General features: G+C 53.9%; 1 protein-coding gene across 8 annotated transcripts in view; it reads left to right on the top strand.

Annotated features, from left to right (window-relative positions):
* Window positions 1-18,814, top strand: part of PTPN5 (protein tyrosine phosphatase non-receptor type 5) — a 56,405-nt gene that overhangs the window by 18,531 nt on the left and 19,060 nt on the right. For all 8 annotated transcript variants that reach the window (XM_044752907.2, XM_044752906.2, XM_070491327.1 and 5 more), the window contains one exon: window positions 4,008-4,082. In XM_044752907.2, the coding sequence (XP_044608842.1) occupies window positions 4,008-4,082 (75 nt within the window). The remainder of the gene's footprint in view (window positions 1-4,007; window positions 4,083-18,814) is intronic.

The raw sequence follows: 18,814 nt of genomic DNA, 5'->3' as shown, positions 1-18,814 counted from the left end.
AATCTATAGAGACAGGAAGGGGATTAGTGGTTGCCAGGGGAAGGTAGAATAGGGAGTAACTCATTAATGGGTATGAGGTTTCGTTTTAGAGTGATGAAAACTGTTCTAGAACTAGATAATGGTGATGATTTCACAAGGTTGTGAATGTATTAAATGCCACTGAATTGTACACTTTGGTTAAAATGGTGAATTTTATGTTATGTGAATTTTACCACAATAAAAAAAGGAATAGTTTGGGACCAGATCAAATACCACCAGCCAGGTCTGATGTCTATTCCTCAAACACATGCTGCTGGCCCGCTTCCTCTTGCACAGCCCCCCAGCCCAGGCTGGGGGCGGGGGTGGAGCCTGTGGCACCTCTCAGTGCGAGAGAAGTCACGTGGTCAAGTGGAGGAGGGCTGCCCTGCCACGGAGCCGGGGTTCCTGGTGGCCAGGCCTGCTCCCAGCTCCTGGGCCTCTGCCGAGGCCTGGTCCCCCTCGCTTCCCCATCCCACCGACCGGCCTGCTTCCAGTTAGTGCCAAATGTTCATACATCTTGGGCCTCTGGACCTTGCTGTTTGCGCTACGCAAGAATCTTCTCTTGTGACCCCTCATCCATCTAGAAACATCCTTTAAGAAGCAGCTCCTGTCTTCCCCTTGGAGATCTCCTCTCCCCCAGGCCCTCGCCACAAGCCGAGCTGAGAGCCCCTCCCAAGGTGTCAGTGCATACGCTGATTCAAGCAGTTGTGGGTGCCAACCTTGTTTCCGTGTGTCTCCAGGGGGAGACGGGCTGTGTAGGCAGGGCCCTGACCTGTTCGTCATTGCTTCCCCGGGACAGCCCTGGTGCCTTGCCCACAGGAGGTGCTCAGCAAACACTTGTCGAATGAAGCAATGGCTTTGCAAAGTTCCCTCCCCTCCTGGATGTTCTCCCCCCCGTGAGGAAGGGACAGGCTGATGTCCCTTCCCTGTCTCCGGAGTTCTCTGGTTGTAAGAGCAGCAGTGGAGGGCCAGCCCTGCAGGTTGCTGCCTGTTGTCACAGGGCGGTTTTCGGCTCCTGCTGCCCGGCTGATAGAAGTGGGAAAGGAGAGAAGGAGCCTGCAGCAGTCCACTGCACGCGGCTGCCTCTGCTCGGGGCCGGCAGGAAGGAGGGCTTGCCCAGAGACTGGGCTTTTCCATCCAGCCCGAATGGACCATCCGTTCTCTTTGGAAATCTCAATTCAAACCCTCCCCTGAGAGGCCGAGAGGTGCGGGCCCTGGCTGAGGTTGCCCGGAGTCCTTCGACTACAGGGCCGAGCCGCGGCTGTGCTCCGCTTTCCTCTACAGTGGAAAGGTGCTACTCTTTCTGCTTTTCTGATTATGAAATTCGTCATTTTCTAGGAAGCTTATTTATAGAGTCCGCTGCACGCGTGCGGCACTGAGCTGTTCTAAACACGGCTTGGGGCGGGGAGGATTGAGGTGTGGAGGCAGCTGTGAGTCACACGTGGGCCCCCTTCCAGAGGCATCTGGGCACGAGGTTAGCTTCCTGCACCCAGCCGGGGCCATCCTCACAGCTGCCCTCCACCTGCGGTGCTCTGTTGGCTAAAGAACGGAAAAGCTCAGGGTCAGGGGCCTGGGGATAGGTGTCTTGATCCCAACCGTCGCCACTAACTCAGTATGTCTCCTGGGGCAAGTCAGACCCCATTCTTAGAGTCCTCCTCTGCACGATGCGGGGTGTCTCAGATGCGCGGTTCTGTGACTGCTCTGGACAGCAGCTCCGGAGGAGGGCTCCAAGTGACTTACCAGAGACCCGCCCACAAGGCAGCGCAGAGGGTGGCCGTGTATGAGGTTCCTGATATTTGTTTCAAGAAGGTCAGGGCAACATTCACTTATGCAACAAGTATTTATTTACTGAACACCTGCTGGGAGCCAGGCGCTGCGTGAGGCTTTGAAGATTCAGTGGTAAATAAAACAAATGGTGGTCCCCGCCCTCATGTGGCTTATAGTCTGATGTTAATCAAGGAATGACATAAATTCAAATGACATTTCCAACTGCATCAAGTGCTCTGAGTAAAAAGTACTGGGAAGTGGCATTGGGGGAGCTCTCCAGGCAGAGAAAAGCCCCTCTCCAGTGTGGCCAGAGTGCAGAGGTCAGGGAGAAAAGGGTCATGAAGTAAGGCTGGAGAGAGAAACCGGGGTCAGACCCTGCAAGATCTAGTAAACTATGGTAAAGGATTTGTATCTTTGTTCTAAGTGTGATAGGATGCCATTGAAGTATTTTTCCATGGAAGGTTATATGATAAATGCTGAGTTTTGAAAGAATTGATTCTAGCTCCAGCCTGCTGCACAACCTATGAAGCCGTTTGTGTTGGAACCATACGGAGAATGTTTCAGAGGCCAGTCCTAGTGGATGCTGGAGACAAGTTAAAAGACCGCAGCAGTAATCTAGGCAAGAGATGCCGGCTTGGGCCAAATAGAGGTGTGGAGGGGGAGAGAAGTGGAGGGACTCGAGATGTTTTAAGGGCCTTGAAGGTAGCAGCCCTTTCACTGCAGGAGAGCTGGGCTCTGGGACTTGGCATCCTCAGAGACTCTGCCCAATGGAGTGAAGAAAAGGATAAAATAATGCAATGCCAGGTGAGAGCAGGAGATGTCAGAATGAAAAGAGTCCCCCTTCCCCTGGCCTGTCTGCCCTTCGTTGTGTCGCATCTGCAGCTGGGCCTGAAGTCAGCCTCGGGCCCAGGCTGAGGGGCAGGATTGCAGGACTGGTGGGCAGAGGGGCAGCTGGCCTCCCAGACTTCTTGGAAGTGATAGGCTAGTGAGGCTATATTCAAGTTTCTTTGGATTGCCAGTTTCAGAAATCAAATCCACTGGCTCAAGCTAGAATGCTGGACTTTGTTGGAAGGATCCTGGGGCATCTCCTGGTCTTGATGGGCGTGCTGCCCGGTCAAGACTCAGGGTGGACAGGAACAAAGCAGCTCTGAGGCCCTTGGAGCAGGTGTTTTGGACCTTCTCTCGGGGCACTGGGGCTCCTGGGATTCAGCACCAGCAGCTGCAGGCTCCAGGCGCTCCAGAACACGTGTGAAAGTGCAGGGCAGAGGATCTGATCCACCCGGCCTGGTGGGCGTGTCCTGCCCTGCATCCGTGAGCTCCTGCAAGGGGTCAGAGACAGGAAGGGCAGGCGGGGCCACTGGAGCCCACGCCTGCATTTCAGGCCATTGGCCAGAGTAGGCACCCCTGTAGGCACAGTTGCCCTCAGGATCTGTCTTTTCTACAGGCACTTCGTGGGGTCTGGCTGATCCCCAGCAACCATTTTCCAGCTTATTGGGCAAAGGAAAAAAGCTAGACCCCAACATCATCTTGGAAGGTGCCCTGATGAGCTAGAAAGAGGGTTTTCTGATCTCATAAAGAAATAGAACATTTAGAATATGCAAAAATATACATATAGCTACTTTTCCTAGCTGTTTCTGGAGAAGAGTTTTACATACCCCTTTCCACTCCCTCAAGACAGTCACAGGCCTTGGGGAGGTGGACACAGACTGTGTGTTACCCAGACCCCTGTTCTTGCTCACTCGTGGTTCACACCCTCATGAGCTTGGAGGCGTAACAGCACAGCAGTGAGAGCATGAGCCCGGAGTCCTAGACCATAATTTCATACCCAGCTCCAGCCTAATGAGCTGTGTGACCTTGGGCAAGTTACTTAACTTCTCTGAGCCTGTTAAATGATCCGTAATTCATGGGGTCATTAGGAAGTCTCAGTGTGATGAAGTTTGTGAAGTGCTTTGCATATGGTAAGCCCTCCTTCCGTGGTAGAGGTGATGGAGATGACGATGGCTGTAGATGCTGCCCTGATTACTCCACGCAGAAGAGACCTGCGGGATTCTGCTCCGGGCTTGGCAGCTTGACTTCCCTATAGGTTGGTCTTTTCCTCAGGTCCGCCTGATGGGGCAGGGTATTCAGAGAGACACAGGGCAGAAAGGAAGCCTTTTTATCTTTGCTCAGGGTTTTGTCTTGATCCTGGTTCAACAGCGTCTCGTGTTTTTTATCCTGCGCAGGAGTGCAAGGGAACCACACTGCTGATGACTCCGAGGGAGGGGCCCTGGACATGTGCTGCAGCGAGAGGCTGCCGGGTGAGTCTGCCCAGAGCTCCCGATGGAGGGAGAGAGGCCGGGATGATGCTGGGGCTGGAGTCAAGCCTGGTTAGCTGTGAACTTGCTGGAGAGGAGTGACTCAGCTGGTCCGTAGGTCTTTGTCGAAATGAGGATGTGTTTTTCTGATCCCTGATGTCTGTCTGACCTGTTATCATTTGGAGCTGCTCTAGCCCCACAAGGAGGGGAGAGAAGGCAGCTGAGGGTGTGCTGGGGGGCAGAGAGAAGAGGGCAGTGCTGGGGAGTCCAGGGCTGACAGGGACATGACCACTGACTAGTGGGGGTGTTGGGCGGACTTCAGATTAGGAAACAGAGCCTGAACGTGGCATGAACCACGGGCAGGTGGACGATTTGGAAAAACTACCTGACAGGCCTGGGAGAGGCCTGGCCGTGAGTGCCACGTTGTGTTCTCGAGTCTGATTGACCACACTTGCGGGGGTCCTGGCTGGCTGAACCACGGCCATTGCAGCCCCCACGGAGACATTCCCCAGGACTCCCGGCCCTGGGGCAGCATGTCCCAGTTGTAGACCAAATACCCAGGCGTGGAAGGAACAAGGTTAGGGGAAGTTTTTAGAGTTTCTTTCTTTTTATAAAAGTTTCTATTTTTTTTCTTCTTATAACAAATACCCATTATAGAAATATTGGGAAATAAAGACAAGTGAAAAAAGAAGAAAAATCACCATAGTTCTATAACACAGCATACTTTTTTTTTTTGAGGAAGATTAGCCCTGAGCTAACATCCACCACCAATCCTCCTCTTTTTGCTGAGGAAGATTGGTCCTGAGCTAACACCGTGCCCATCTTCCTCTGCTTTATATGTGGGACGTCTCCCACAGCATGGCTTGAGAAGTGGTGCGTAGGTCCGAACCAGCGAATCCTGGGCCACCAAAGCGGAATGTGTGAACTTAACCGCTGCGCCACCGGGCCAGCCCCACAGCATACATTTTTATCTCTCTTTCCAAACCTTTTTGTTAAAAGAAAACCAGCAGCCTTTGGATTCTAACTTTGAAGTCCCAAACCTGTAGCTTGTCAGAAACCTCATGATTGGCAAGGAACCTTAGGATGGACACTCTTTAGGACAGACGTTGAAAACGACCAGGGATGACTCTGAAGCTATGACTTCAAGTGGCTGTTTTGTTCACACCATGAGCCACTGGCCCAGTGCCCTTTGGTGTAATTCACACCTTATCCAGTAGGGGGTGCCATTGCTCAAAGCACTTGGGATGGGCCGTTGCGATAGATGGTCTAGGAGAGATGCCATCTCACAGGAGTTGTCGTGGGGACCAAAATAGCTGACTTGAAGAAAAGAATTCTCCAGAGGGATGTGAGAGCTGTCTGTGAATATCTGAAAGGCTGTCTTGTGGAGGGGGCACAGCTTCGTTCTCTGTGTCTTAGGAGGATGGCATAAGCCCAATACACAGAAATTAAAGAGCGGCCTCTGGGCCCACAGGATGCAGAACTTCTCTGACTCCCAGAGTGGTCCAGTCCTAGAACTTGGTAATTCAAGAGGAAGACAATGAGTGTTCCATCACTGGACAATTCACGTATTGTCTGGATGATAGACACTGCAGAGGAAATTTCCACAGTGGGTGGGAGGTCGAGATGACATCAAAAGTCCCTTGCAACTATTAAACAGGTCTGTGATTCAGAGATGAGTCATAGGATTCAGAGTTGATTCTCCAACCAGGGATGGCCCCACTGGCTAGAAACAATCCACAGAAAATAGGACATGACGCATAGGGGTCCAGAGAGTCGCGTGGCTTGGAGGAAAGAGCGTGGGGCTTGGCGTGAAGTCTGGCTGTTCTGCTTACAGGCTCTGCGTTTATGGATAAGTCACTTAACCTTGCTGGGCCTCTAGTCCTCATTTGTGAGTGGCAACAACAACAATATGAATATCTATCCTTACAGCAATGTAAATATTTATCCTTACAAGGAGTAAGTAAATAGAATCACACAAGCATTCATTCAGTGAGTACTCACTAAGCACCTGCTATGTGTCAGGTGCTGTACTAGGAGCTAGGGATGTAGTGGTGAATAAAACATAGTTCCTGCCCTGCTTTGAGCTGCTTCTGGAAAATGGGATGAAGCCACAGCAAAGAGGCCACAGCACAAGCATAAAATGTTTGATTCCAACCCCTTCTGCCATTCCTCCCTGAAAGCCAGCAGCTAACATAGAATAGAAGAGGGTATTGGTCGTCCAGCCAGCCTGGTGGTCTAGCGGTTAAGGTTTGGCACTCTCAATGCCATGGCCTGGGTTCATTTCCTGGTCAGGGAACCACACCACCTGTCCATCGGTTGTCACACTGAGGCAGCTGCATGTCGCTGTGATGCTGAAAGCTATGCCGCCAGTATTTCAAACACCAGCAGCGTCACCCAGGATGGACAGGTTTCAGCGGAGCTTCCAGACTAAGACAGACTAGGAAGAAGGACCTGGCCACACACTTCTAAAAAAACTGGCCGTGAAAACCCTATGAATAGGGCCCGGTTCTGTGGCCAAGTGGTTAAGTTTGCGCGCTCCGCTGCGGCGACCCAGGGTTCAGATCCTGGGTGCAGACATGGCACTGCTCCTCAGGCCACGTTGAGGCGGCATCCCACATCCCACAACTAGAAGGACCTGCAACTAAGATATACAACTGTGTACAGGGGATTTGGGGAGATAAAGCAGGAAGAAAAAAAAAAGATTGGCAACAGTTGTTAGCCCAGGTGCCAATCCTTAAGAAAAAAAAAACACCCTATGAATAGCAGTGGATCATTGTCTAACATAGCGCTGGAAGGTGAGAGGATGGCACGAAAAAGGTCATTCCACTCTGCTGGACACAGGGGCGCTAGGCGTCAGAGTCCACTCAGTGACACTAATAAGACTGGTCATCTCCGTTGGAGCTGGCACATTGCCTTCCTTGTGCCAGGCACTGTTCTGAATGCTTTTGCAGGTAAAGCTCATGTAACCCTCTCCGCTGCCCTAGGAAGGTGGGTCATTTGCTCTCTGCATCTTATAGATGAGCCAAGGCCCTTGGGAGGCCCGAGGAGGTGAGGAGCCTGTCCAAGGCCACTTAGCTAGTATCTGGCAGAGTAAGGATTCACTCCAGGCGGTCTCTCTGCAGAGCTCATACTCTAGCGACTGCCTTATTCTGCCTCCATTGTCAGCACGGAGCCACCACCATCTTCTGGCACCCTGTGGACTGAGGCAGGAAGAACTAAGGTGTGTCTGTCCCCAGGGAGGAGTTTGGAGGAGGTGGACGATGTCTCTGTGCCTGTCCCCACCTGTGTCCTTCCTCTGGGAAGGCCTGCCTGCCAGGGGCCGAGCAAGTTGTATGTCCCTCTAGACTCCCATGATGCCGTCTTGATATGATATTGAAATAGCTTTTTGTATGTTTCCTCCATGGAGCCTTTGAAGGCAAGTACCTCTCTGTTTCATCCTCTATGTCCCGCATGCATTCACTCATTTCTTCATTCCTTCACTAACATGAGCACCCCATGTGCTGGGCACTCTTGTAAGCACTGGACATTCAACAGTGAGCCACACCGAGAAAATTTCCCACCCTCAACCCTCACAGGACAGTGGTGTGTACTGGTCAAGAGCAGGGAGTCAGGACCAGCCTTGGCTCCACCGCTTACCATTGGGGTGATCATGGGCAAGCTACTTCCCCTCTCTGGGCCTCCCTTTAACGAACTGGCATGAGTAATACTCACTGCCTCGTAGAGTTATTGGAGGATTAAATGAATTAGTAGTAGAGAGCTCAGAACGGTGCCTGGCACGTAGCAAGTGGTAGATAGGCATTTGCTATTAAGGGAAAGACAATAAATAAATGAGTAAAATATATAGTATGGCTAAGAGTGATAAATGCTTTGGAGAATATTAAAGCTAAGAAGCGGGGATGGGGCAGGCCTAGGGTGGTTGGCGTTGTCAGTAGGGTGGCCCTGGAACGTGGTGACAAGCAGATTTCCAAGATGTCCATCAGCTGAAACCACTGACCTGAGTTGCCACTTGGATATAAGAAGAGATGGAGCCATCAAGGCCAAGAGAACTGGGCCTTAGGATGGCCGGTGGGCACTGCAGCACTTGCATGATGACAGTGTGAAAATATAGCCCTCAGGTAACCTCTCCTCCTCCCGGCGGCCCTCCCCACTGGGCAGGACGAGGCGAGGCAGAGTGAGGACCAGCCGGGCCTGTGCCTGGGTGACTCACTCATCCCCACGCGCACCACGGGTGGGGGCACCAGTCCCAGCCACGCTCACCTGGACCTGAGCTAGTGCCAGGCAGGTCACGCAATCTTCCCAGATTGAGATTTCTAGCTGAAAACATCCTCAGGTATCGCCATCACCCCCAGGCAGCTGACAGCTGCAAGCGAGCTCACACCCTCTTGTGTGTTCTCACTTGTCACAGCCTCGTGCTCACATACACACTTGCACGTGCCCGCACACGGTCACCCAGGCACGTGCCGTCTCCCTCTGGCTCACACAGCCCTGCAGGGGCACACCCACCTTTCAGCCCACGTGCCTGTGCATCTTGTTCCCCTCACACACTCAGGATCTCTCAGCCCCAGTGCTCCATCACTCCATGGCTCCGTCATCCACCGCTCCCACCAGACGTGCTTGTAGAGATGAGCAGACCTGCTCACTCTCTCATTCTGTCTTTAGGGCTCTCTCTCCCGCCAGCAGGCCCCCTCCTCACACATACACACAGACAAGCAGACACCCTCCCCTCCCCCCTTCCCGTTCTCTCCCCTTTTCCCAAGCCCTCGGTTACAACAGCCCCCCATACCGCGGCAGGCACTGGGTTATAGCCGGGTGCCTTCTCCACTCCATGTGCATGCACACGCGTTTCCTCCTCCCTCCTGCACACACTCTTTTTCACATGGCCACCCTCTTCTTCTCTTGCACTCCCCCTTCCTTGCTCACTTACTTGCTCACAGTCACCCAAACACATTTAGACATTCACACTTGTACTCCCGGCTCTGCTGTGTGTAGGTGTTCACATTTGCAAGAAACCAGGCAGCCCTGCTGATGCTGGGACCTCCGCTCCTTCCCGCCGGCACCAGTGCGGGCCTGGCCTGGGACCGTCAGCTTCCTCGGGGTTCAGGGCAGAGGAAGGAGATAGATCAGCAACAGTAGGTGCTGTGATGACCGACATCGCCAAGTGATGCTCACAGCCTCTCCAGCGGGCACACTGATGGCCAGGCCTGCCCCCAGTGTTTGCGGGGACTGAGGCCAGACTGCAAATGAGGCCCCTAGGAGTGCACCGCCCCCTCCCAGCCCTCACTGCAGGGGCCCCTGTACGCATGCGTTTGGGCACGTCAGTCTGCGTGTCCAAGAACCACTCTCCAATAGCTGCTCCTTGGCCACCCCTCAAACCTAAAGACACCCAAGCAGAAGGCTGTGTCCACCCTCAGAAGGGTGTACCTGCACCCATGCAGGTTTCAGGCCGTTTGGGCAGGGAGTGCTGGGGTCCTAGTAGCCAGCTCATGGTCTGGAAAGGGGGCAGTGTGGGCAAATCTCCTGGGCCCTGTGGACTTCTCACCCCCTGGGGAGTGGCATGGCCAGAGGAGAGGGAGCACAGCGCCTAGGTCTAAGGACAGCCCTGCACTTGGGAACCAGGTGCTTCCACGGTCCTCCCACAGCCAGCAACTGGCTGAGCCATGGCAGTCCCCGCCACCCTGAGATTTGAGTGTGTCGTAATGAGCTGGGTCTCTGCAAGGTTGTAGGTAGACCCTGAAGACCTGAGCAGGCCATTGCCATTTGGTGGGAACAGCTGGCCTCTCGGGCCAGTGGCTCTGCTCCCCACTCCGCACCTAAGTTCCGGTGCCTTGGAGGCTACCCTGTGCCCCACTCAGCCGCAGTATCGTCATGCTATCAAGTGGGGGAACAAGTTGTAGGTCTCAGCAAGAGGCCATTGCCCGCTCTGGGTGACCCTTTATAAACCACGGGGGAGGCTGGCACGAGGAAACCTTTGTTATCCTGATCCTGCAGCGACTGCCCTGTCCACCAGGGCAGGGCGGCTCATAGCTTTCACAGCTGCCTGCCGCAACATGGATAAGGTCTTGGACCAGAAGCCAGCAGGGGCCAATCGACAAGGCAGCCTGACCCTTTTATCAATTCGACAAACTTTTATTGAGCATCCTGTCTGTGCCCAGTGCTGTGCCAGGCACTGGAGATACAGTGAAGAGCGAGACAGACCTGGCCCTGCTCTTGCTGGGGGCAGAGCACCAGGGAAGCGTGCAGCAATACTGTAACCTTGGGGCCGGCCCGTGGCCGAGGGTTAAGTTCGTGCAATCTGCTTCAGCGGCCCAGGGTTTTGCCGGTTCGGATCTTGGGCACAGACGTGGCACCGCTCATCAGGCCATGCTGAGGCAGCGTCCCACATGCCAGAACCAGAAAGACCCACAACTAGAATATATGACTGACTATCTTCTGGGGGGCTTTGGGGAAAAGAAGGGAAAAAAAAAGATTGGCAACAGATGTTAGTTCAGGTGCCAACCTTAAAAAAAAAAATAATAATGTGACCTTATCTTGGGGGGTTAGAGAAGGCTTCCTGGAAGAAGTGGCCTTTAAACTGTGACCTGCAGGGTGAGGAGGGCCCTGGTTCATGTCTTTAGGAACCAGCTATCGAAGCACTTTAAGGAATAGGTTAACTTCCTAATGGGCCTTGTCCCCCATCTACTAACACTTTTTCTCCCAAAGCCCCCCAGTCTGATGCCTAGTGCTGGTTCATACTAGTCTGGGAGCAGGTGCAGGAGCCCAGGTAGACAAATGGAGAGTAGACAGACCTGGATATGGTGTTATGGCTGAGATGTCACTTGTGCCTGTCAACTCTTAGTACCTTAGGTTTGACTTTTATTTCTTTGTTTAGTTGATGGTTCTGTTTTCATTCAAAATTTTTAATGCATTTAGGGATGTTTATTGTGGCCAATGGTACAGCGAATTGTCTTTGACTTGAGTCTTCAGAATGAAAATTAAAGAAAAACAAAACACCATGTTGGATGTGCTAAGCATCCTAATTGGATAGCATTCTGTAATGGTACCATTGTATGGAGAAGAGAAGGACCAACCCAAGTACTCACTGATGAGTGATGGTGGAGATTAACTATTCTCAAACACCAGGACAGATATGGAGGCAGGAGCCCATCTAGCTGGGTCTTGGGGTGTTGTGAGGAGGCAGACAGACCTGGGTTCAAATCCCAGCTCTGCCACTGACCAGCACCATGACCTCACGTAAGTTATCTGAGAGCTTTGAGCTCCAAATTCTTCACTCTAAAACGAGGGTGGGAATATGATAAGATCATCAGAGAGATTGTGTGATGATTAACTGAGTTGATGCGTGTAAAGTGCTTGCTACACAGTGCTCCATAAGTAGCAGCTAATAATGATGGTGATGACTATCCCAGGGTATGGAGTGTGAACAGAGAGCCTGTGCATGTTCCCAGGACCCAGGCATCGAGTCCCAGGCCAGCCCTTCACAGTGGAGTGCACAGTATAGCTCTGTGGATCTTTCTTGACTCCTCTGCACAGGCCTGGACCTCACAGAGCCAGCACAGACGCACACAGGCGTCTTCTCTACTTGCAAAGTCAGGTGGGAAGAGGTGCCAGAGCTGCAAGGGGCACAGTCACCTGTCCTCCTTCCCCAGGATAGGACTAGTTCTGATATTCTAGGGAGTTACCTGGATGTATGATGAGACCAGAGAGCTTTGTAACTGGAAGAAAGGCCATCTGGTCCAGTCCCCTGCCTCCACACAGGTCGATGCTAACACCCTTTCAGACAAAAAGGCATCCACTGTATTCCTAAGGTATGCAGTGACAGATGCTGTCACGTTTCTCCTTGCCTGGCCCGGGAGCTAACCACCGCCTCTTAGAAAGTTCTTTATACCTTAAAAATAATCTCATCCTTCCATTTAGGCTCATTTCTTCTTTCCAAGTCCCATCGTCTGTTTGGTTACCTATTGCCGCCTAACAAACTGTCTCAGAACTTAGTGGCTTTAAACAACCACCATTTTACTTACTCCTGATTCAGAGGGTCACGCAGGGCTCAGCTGGGTGGTTGTTCTGTTCATGTGGCATTAGCTGGGCTCACTTACTCAGCTACCGTCACCTGGTGCTGGGCTGGGATGGAAGGTCCAAGAAAGCTTTTCTTCATGAACACTGTGTGACTTCCGGGAGGTGGGGTGACTAGGGCGCCTTGGAGGCTGTCTGCCATACTGCTCACAGATTGAATCCTTGACGTGTGAAGAGGTGTGGGCTCAGGATCTGCCTAGATGGAGGACGATCTATGGGGGAAAAACCACCCACAGAGAAGGAAAAAAACAGCAGGAAACATGTCAAAAGGAAATCAGTGCCTTTCTCAGTGGCCTTATGGGATGGATGGGATTATGGATGATTGGGTTTTATTGATGCTTTTATAAGGTTTTTTCTCTCATATTTTCTAAAATCATTAAAAAAAGGATTGGCCATCCCAAAATATTGATTAATCCTTGCCAGGCGAGAGTGGTAGCTGAGAGGAGTGAGGGCCCTCTGGGGTGACTCATCCCCTTCAGGTTGAGTTGCTCAGCCTGGCAGGCCCAGAATCGGGGGCTGACCCAACCCGGGGGATCTTAGTGGGGGCTGGGTAATCCTACAGGAGCATCTTCGGAGACAGTCACCAAGCCCTGGAGTCTCCCTCCATGCAGAAAGCCAACAAGATGACTCCGATGTCGTGTTGGTGAAGCAGCTCAGAGAAGAGGATTCTCGGGCTTCAGCCAAGACCATGAACCTCTCCCCCGTCGGGGGGTGTTGATTCCCAGGCAGCCGGGGCCTGTCCTGGCTAGGAGGAGCCGTTCCTCTCCCGCCAGCCCTCCCAGGTCCAGGACACAGAACAGGAGGAAGGGCCCTCGGCTCTTGTTGATTCTTTCCCATTGGACCTTGACCCAACTTCCACCTCCGTGGTTCTGTTTCGTGCTTCCTGGGGGAGGGGTAATGACTGCTTTTAGGTTGGAGAGTGGTCGATCCTACTCCTGCTGCATGGCCCCTTTATCTGCAGTGGTCTACACAAGGCCCCTCTCTGGTTTTATGCACTTACTTATTCTGTGTTGCCTCCCACCGCCACGCCCCTTCCCCCCATAGCTAATGTGTTCACTGTGACTTTTTGTTTCTTTCTCTGTGCTCCTGCAGAATGGGTGGCAATATTTTGTGTGCATAGATTTTTAATTTGTGTCTGTTGTGTTGTGTTAGATCTCGTTCTTTTCACTCGGCGCGCTGTTTCTGAGATCCTTCCTTGGTGCCGTGTGTGCTCTGATCCTTTGCTCCTGAGGGCTGCATAGGACTCCCCAGCGGGTCCCTGGACAGCTGACTGCTGCCCCAAGGGATGGGCACACAGATTCCTCCTGCCCCACCAGGGAGAGCGAGAGCACAGGAGGGAACCTCGGCCCACATGCCCCCTGAGGGACTGTGTGAGGATTTTTTTGAGCAGAACCACTGGGTTCCAGACTTCTACTTCCCAGACTGGTTCTAGCAGAGGACCTGGAAGAAGCTGGAACAGAGAACCAGGAGGCTGGTGGTGTGGATGGAGGCTGACGAGATAAGCAGAGATAAGGCTGGGCCTTCATTGTTGGCCATAACAAGGATTTTGGTCTTTTTCCTGAGAACAAGGGGAAGTCGTCGAATTCAATTAAAGCAGAGGCTGAGATTTGTTTTTAACAACTGGGAGCAGTGGGTCTTTAGTGCTGGAAGGGCCCTTCAAGATGGCTAGTTGCGCTCTTTGAATTTACAGAAGGTCTCTGAGGCCCGCGGGGGCACTTAGATGCCCAGAGCCACACAGCCTGCAGAGGCAGAGGCAGGACTGCCCCTGGGCCTCTCGACGCTTTGCCAGCATTGTGAGCCTCCCCATGGCAGAGGGCTGTCTGAGGGTGGCAGCCCGGCGGTTTGGGGTTTGCTGTCCTGGGGGTCTCACTTGGCTCTTGCTCCACTTCCTATCATCTGGACTTCCTTAGACTTCTGAGGGCACTGACCAGGACCCACGGAAGAACCCCAAGCCAGGACCCAGGCTTTTGCTGCCATGGGGCTCAGGCCTCGGCCCTTCACAGACCCCCCAGGCAGCCCCCAGGAAACTTCTCACGCTGGCCTAATGAGCAAGAACAGAACGAGAGGGTTAAACACACACGTGCCAATCCTGGTCCTGCCTCTTACTCTCTGGATTTCAGTTTCCTGCTCTGTGAAATGGGAGGGTGGACCAAGATGCTCTCTCGAGTCTGTCCCTTCCTCCCTACGCATTCATGTTTAAGTGTCAGGCACCTGGGACCTCAAGTCCCCATCGCCGGGGGGCCTCTCTGTCGGTTCTTTCAGTTCTCGGTGTGGGCAGCTGGGGGGGCTGCACCCTCAGAGTTTCACCGACCCTTTTCACCCTTGTACTTCTGGCCCCCGCTCTGGAGAGGCACAGAGAACTGAGCCTTTGTTTGCAGGAACAAAGCTGTTCGTAGTTTCAGACAGAACCATTGTGTTATATCCCATCCAAGGGTACTCGAGTCATGTTGTGTTTTGAAAGCTTGTTAGCATTCTGGATTTAATTAACTGGCAGAGACAAAGCTGCCCCACTTCTGCCACCCCCAGTCCATGCCCACCCCATCCAGTGACCCCGGTTGCCAGCCAGCAGCCTCAAAGCCCCTGCCCACGTGGGGCAGGGCACCCGTTGTCCCTCTGGGGCCTCACCTGGCCGATGAAAGGGGGAGTCCTTATTGCAGCCTCTTCCTCACACTCCCCTCCCTTCCTGTCTCCCCTTCTCTGTCAATTCTGCCACTAGCGTTCACCGAGTGCCGGCCCCAGACTAAGCACTTTGCACGTTCGACCTTATGGTACCCTCAGAATCCCACAGGCAAGTCTTAGTGTCTCTGTTGTCCAGCGATGGGAGTAAGTCACTTACCCGAGGTCACAGAAGTAGTAAATGGCAAAGTTGGGCCCCAAACCTAAGTCTGTGTGACTCCAGAGCTTTTGCTGAGAGCCATTACCAAAAGCCGCCTCCGTGGAAACAAGGCCACTGGTGGGGACAGGAAGACCTGCAGTATGGACTTGCAGCGTCAGATCCTGGGGATATTTCTTGTTACTTGGAAGTCTTGTTAACTTGGAGAGCATCCGCTCACCGAGAGCATCTGCACAGGGGTCCCGTCTTGCCTCTTGTGTGCCCCCTTCCCTGGCCCAGCCTCTCAAGTGGCCACAAACAGCGTTCAGCAGCCCCTGCCCCCAGCCTCCCCCTCTCCAGACTAAGCACCAGACACCCTTGGTCCCCAGACCTCTTCGCCTCATCTTCATCCCAATCCTGCTTTTCTCGGCCAACCCCTCCCCGCCCCCCAGCAGAGCCCCCCATACCAGGGTGTGACAGACTATGCCAAGGGGAGAAGGCCTGTCCCCTCCATTCTGGGAGGGGCTGAAGCGCCTTGTCAGGCTGACTTCCCCTGACAGGGAGGGAGAAGCAGCAGCGGAGGCCCTGCCTGGGGCAGACAGCACAGTCTGGTTGGGAAAACAGATGCTGAGGGGCCTGCCCAGTGGCATAGTGGTTAAGTTTGTGTGCTCTGCTTTGACGGCCCAGGGTTCGCAGGTTCAGATCTCGGGCACGGACCTACACAGTGCTTATCAAGCCATGCTGTGGCACTGTCCTGAATACGAAATAGAGGAAGGCTGGCACAGATGTTAGCTCAGGGACAATCTTCCTCACCAAGAAAAAAAAGATGCTGGAGCCTAGCTGCCTGGGTCCGAGTCCAGAGGTTGTTAGCCCAAACCGCAGACCCTCAGGCCTGCCCCTTGTGTCGCTCTGAGAACCATGTCTCCAGCTTGAAGAGTCACTGGAGAGTTCTGGAGTGTTCTCCATAGGGCAGGAGGGAGAATAGTACAGCCACACGCCCCCGCTTCTTGGCACAGCTCCCTCACCTTGCTTGAGGTGAGTTCCCAGAACGTCGATTTTAAACGCAGCACCCGGAAGTCCTATACAGATGACTTTTGACCATCCGCTCAGGCTAAGGTGCAGGTGCCCTCCGGCCTCACCAGCCCACGTGCTGAGTGTGGCGCTGACAGCTTGATTCAGCATTCGCGCGTCCGGAGCCCCCACTGCGTCTGACACACGCACTCTCACGTCCTCGCGCTCTCTGCTCTCTGGCTCTCTCCTCTCTGCACCAGACAGCCTCAGGACAGCCAGATTTTTTTATGTGGCTGCTGCAGGTCTCCTGAGAGATGCAGCAGAAGCTACGTGGACTTTTCTCACCTCGACGTCACACGGCAGCACTTGCCTCATTCCTGTCGTTAAGGCCGTCACCCAGTTTGAGGGGAGGGGCATAGACTCCCCCGGTTGATGGGAGGGCAGTGGGAGGGCTGTTGAAGGGCTCGCGGACACCTCTGGAGACCACCATGGGAATCCACTTACAGGAGGTACACAGCTTGCCCAACGCGTGTAGCTAAGAAATGGTGAGCACTCACGTTCTGTTCCAGAATCCTCTTATGCCACAATTGGTTTCCTTTTCCCCTGCCCTCCTGCCTGCCTGGGGAATGCATGGATGAACAGGACCAGGCCCTGCCCGCAGCCAGCTTACCTGCCAAGAGGCCTCAAGCACTGACTCGCTGCCAAGCCAGGTCCTTGCCGTCTCACTGCCTCCTTCCGGGGATCTGCCAGCCTCGTTGCTCACACTCAGCAGGACCGATGAGGCAGAGGGGTTGTGGGGAGCCAGTGCAGATTCCCAGAGCCCCACACCCACCATCAGCCTTTGCCCAGAGGGGCTGGAAGTGTTTTCCATCAGGACTGTTAGCACACCGCTCCCAGGAGTCCTGCTGGTCAGCGTCAGGATGGAGACACACGACAGCCCGAGGGATGGAGCGGGCGTGCGGGACGTGTTTGCCAGGTGAAAACATAATTCTGGGGAATCTTCTCTCCTCGCATCACACCCCTTCTGACTCCTAGTCTGCCTGCTACACCTCCGCCGAAAAGGTCGCAGAAAACGGGGGCCGCTGAAGCAGTGGGGACAGAGACCACAGCAGTGCCAGGCTCGCCCTCTCAGGGCCCGGCACAGCGCTGAGGAGTGACGATCGTGATGGCAAATGTGGCTGGTCGGGCCTCTTCCTTCTAGATTCTTCCACCCCCTCTCAGTGTGCCCCTGGCAGCTCATCCTTTGGTTCTGCGTTTGGGGCCTACCCAAGCAAAACTTCAAAATAGGCCCGGTCAGCCTGCCCCACCCCTGTGGGTTTCCAGATCTTTCTGTGGAATAGCAGGAAGGTCTGGGACTATGAAGGCCCACAGGCCTGGGTTCCATTCCCAGTTCTGCCACTTCTTGGTCCTGTGACCCTGATCAAGTCACTGAACTTCTCTGTGCCTCCGTGGCTCCACGTGTGAAATGTGGACAATAATGTCAACCCACAGCGTGGTTGTGGGTATTGAGTCTCATAGGGCTTGTGATGTGCCTGGCTCAGAGCTGGCAGAGCAGGAGCAGAATGCAGGGCGAGCCTTCCCTGTGGTCAACCCTCCACAGGTGGGAGCTGGTAGAAAACTGCTCGGGTTTTGCCCGTCATCCCTCCCACACGCCCCTCCATCCCCGTGACGAGGAGGAGCCATAATCCCATAAACAAGGGTCCAAGTCTGATGGCAGGGTTTCAGATGCAGCAATGGGCTGTGGAGCCCGGCCCCATCTCCCAGATGGACGAGGCCATATTTCTGAGGCATTGAGGGGCGGGAGAGCTGGACATTTCTCACAGATGCTGTGGTGTTGAGAGGAGAAGACTTGAGTGAGTTTCATCTCGTGTCTGGGTTAACAGAATGGGCTCTGGAGACACACTGCCTGGGTTCTAGTCTTAGCTTTCCCATCCATTAGCCAACCGTGGCTGAGTGACTTGACTTCCCTGTGCCTCAGTTTCTTCATCTGTGAAATGAGTGAGAGCAGCACCTACTTCTAGGATTGTTGTAGGGACTAAAGATGTTAATATATGTGATGCACGTACAGCAGCCCGGCACGTGGTGAGCTCTCAGTATGTATTGGCTGATGGCGGCATGGTAGCAGCTGACATCCTGGCTCTGCCATTGGCTGGCTGTTGACCTTGGGCAAGCCACCTCCCCTCTCTGGGCCTCGGTTTCCCCATCTGAGAATTTAGCAGGCTAGACCAGATGCCCCTCAGGGCCTGTCAGGCTCTGACCGTCTGCGGTTCTAGAAGCCCAGGCAGGACTGAATGTAATGTTCTTTTGGTCAGGGCCCCCTGTGACTATGTGGGCATGGCTGGGAGGTCACTCCTGGCCGTGTTTGGGAAGGGAAGAAAAGCTGAATGGGCCAGAACCTCCCTTGTCATGTAAACAGGAACAGGCTGAGCCAGCCTTCCGCTCCAGTTCCAGTGGGCTGGCAGCCTGGGAGCTCCAAGAATGAGTCACTGACAGGAGCAGCCACGGGTTCTGGAGCTCAGGCGGCCCCAGCCCCAAGGCACACGGTAGCTGCAGTCTGCTGGTGGGATTCAGGCGCTAGGTGACAGAAGAGGGATCGTGGTGCTTCCACACGCCCCTGGGAAAATCTGAAGGCCAGTTGTCTGCAGGCCTTACTCAGGTCGCTGGAGCTTTGGCCTGGGATACTGAGCTCCTGCCTTCCGGTACTCCCTCCCTCCATGTCGTAGAGCCTTTGAGGAGCCATCAGCCAGGAATCAGGCACAAAATCTGCACCACCGCCACCCCTGTGCAGTGGGTTGGAGTTCAAGGTTCCCCACATGCAGGGACCCCTCCCCCTTCTCTCCCTCCC

Source organism: Equus asinus, chromosome 20 (genome assembly GCF_041296235.1).
Source record: "Equus asinus isolate D_3611 breed Donkey chromosome 20, EquAss-T2T_v2, whole genome shotgun sequence".
Taxonomy (NCBI): domain Eukaryota; kingdom Metazoa; phylum Chordata; class Mammalia; order Perissodactyla; family Equidae; genus Equus; species Equus asinus.
The sequence above is the reverse complement of the archived record's forward strand: the minus strand, read 5'-3'. Positions and strand labels throughout refer to the sequence as shown.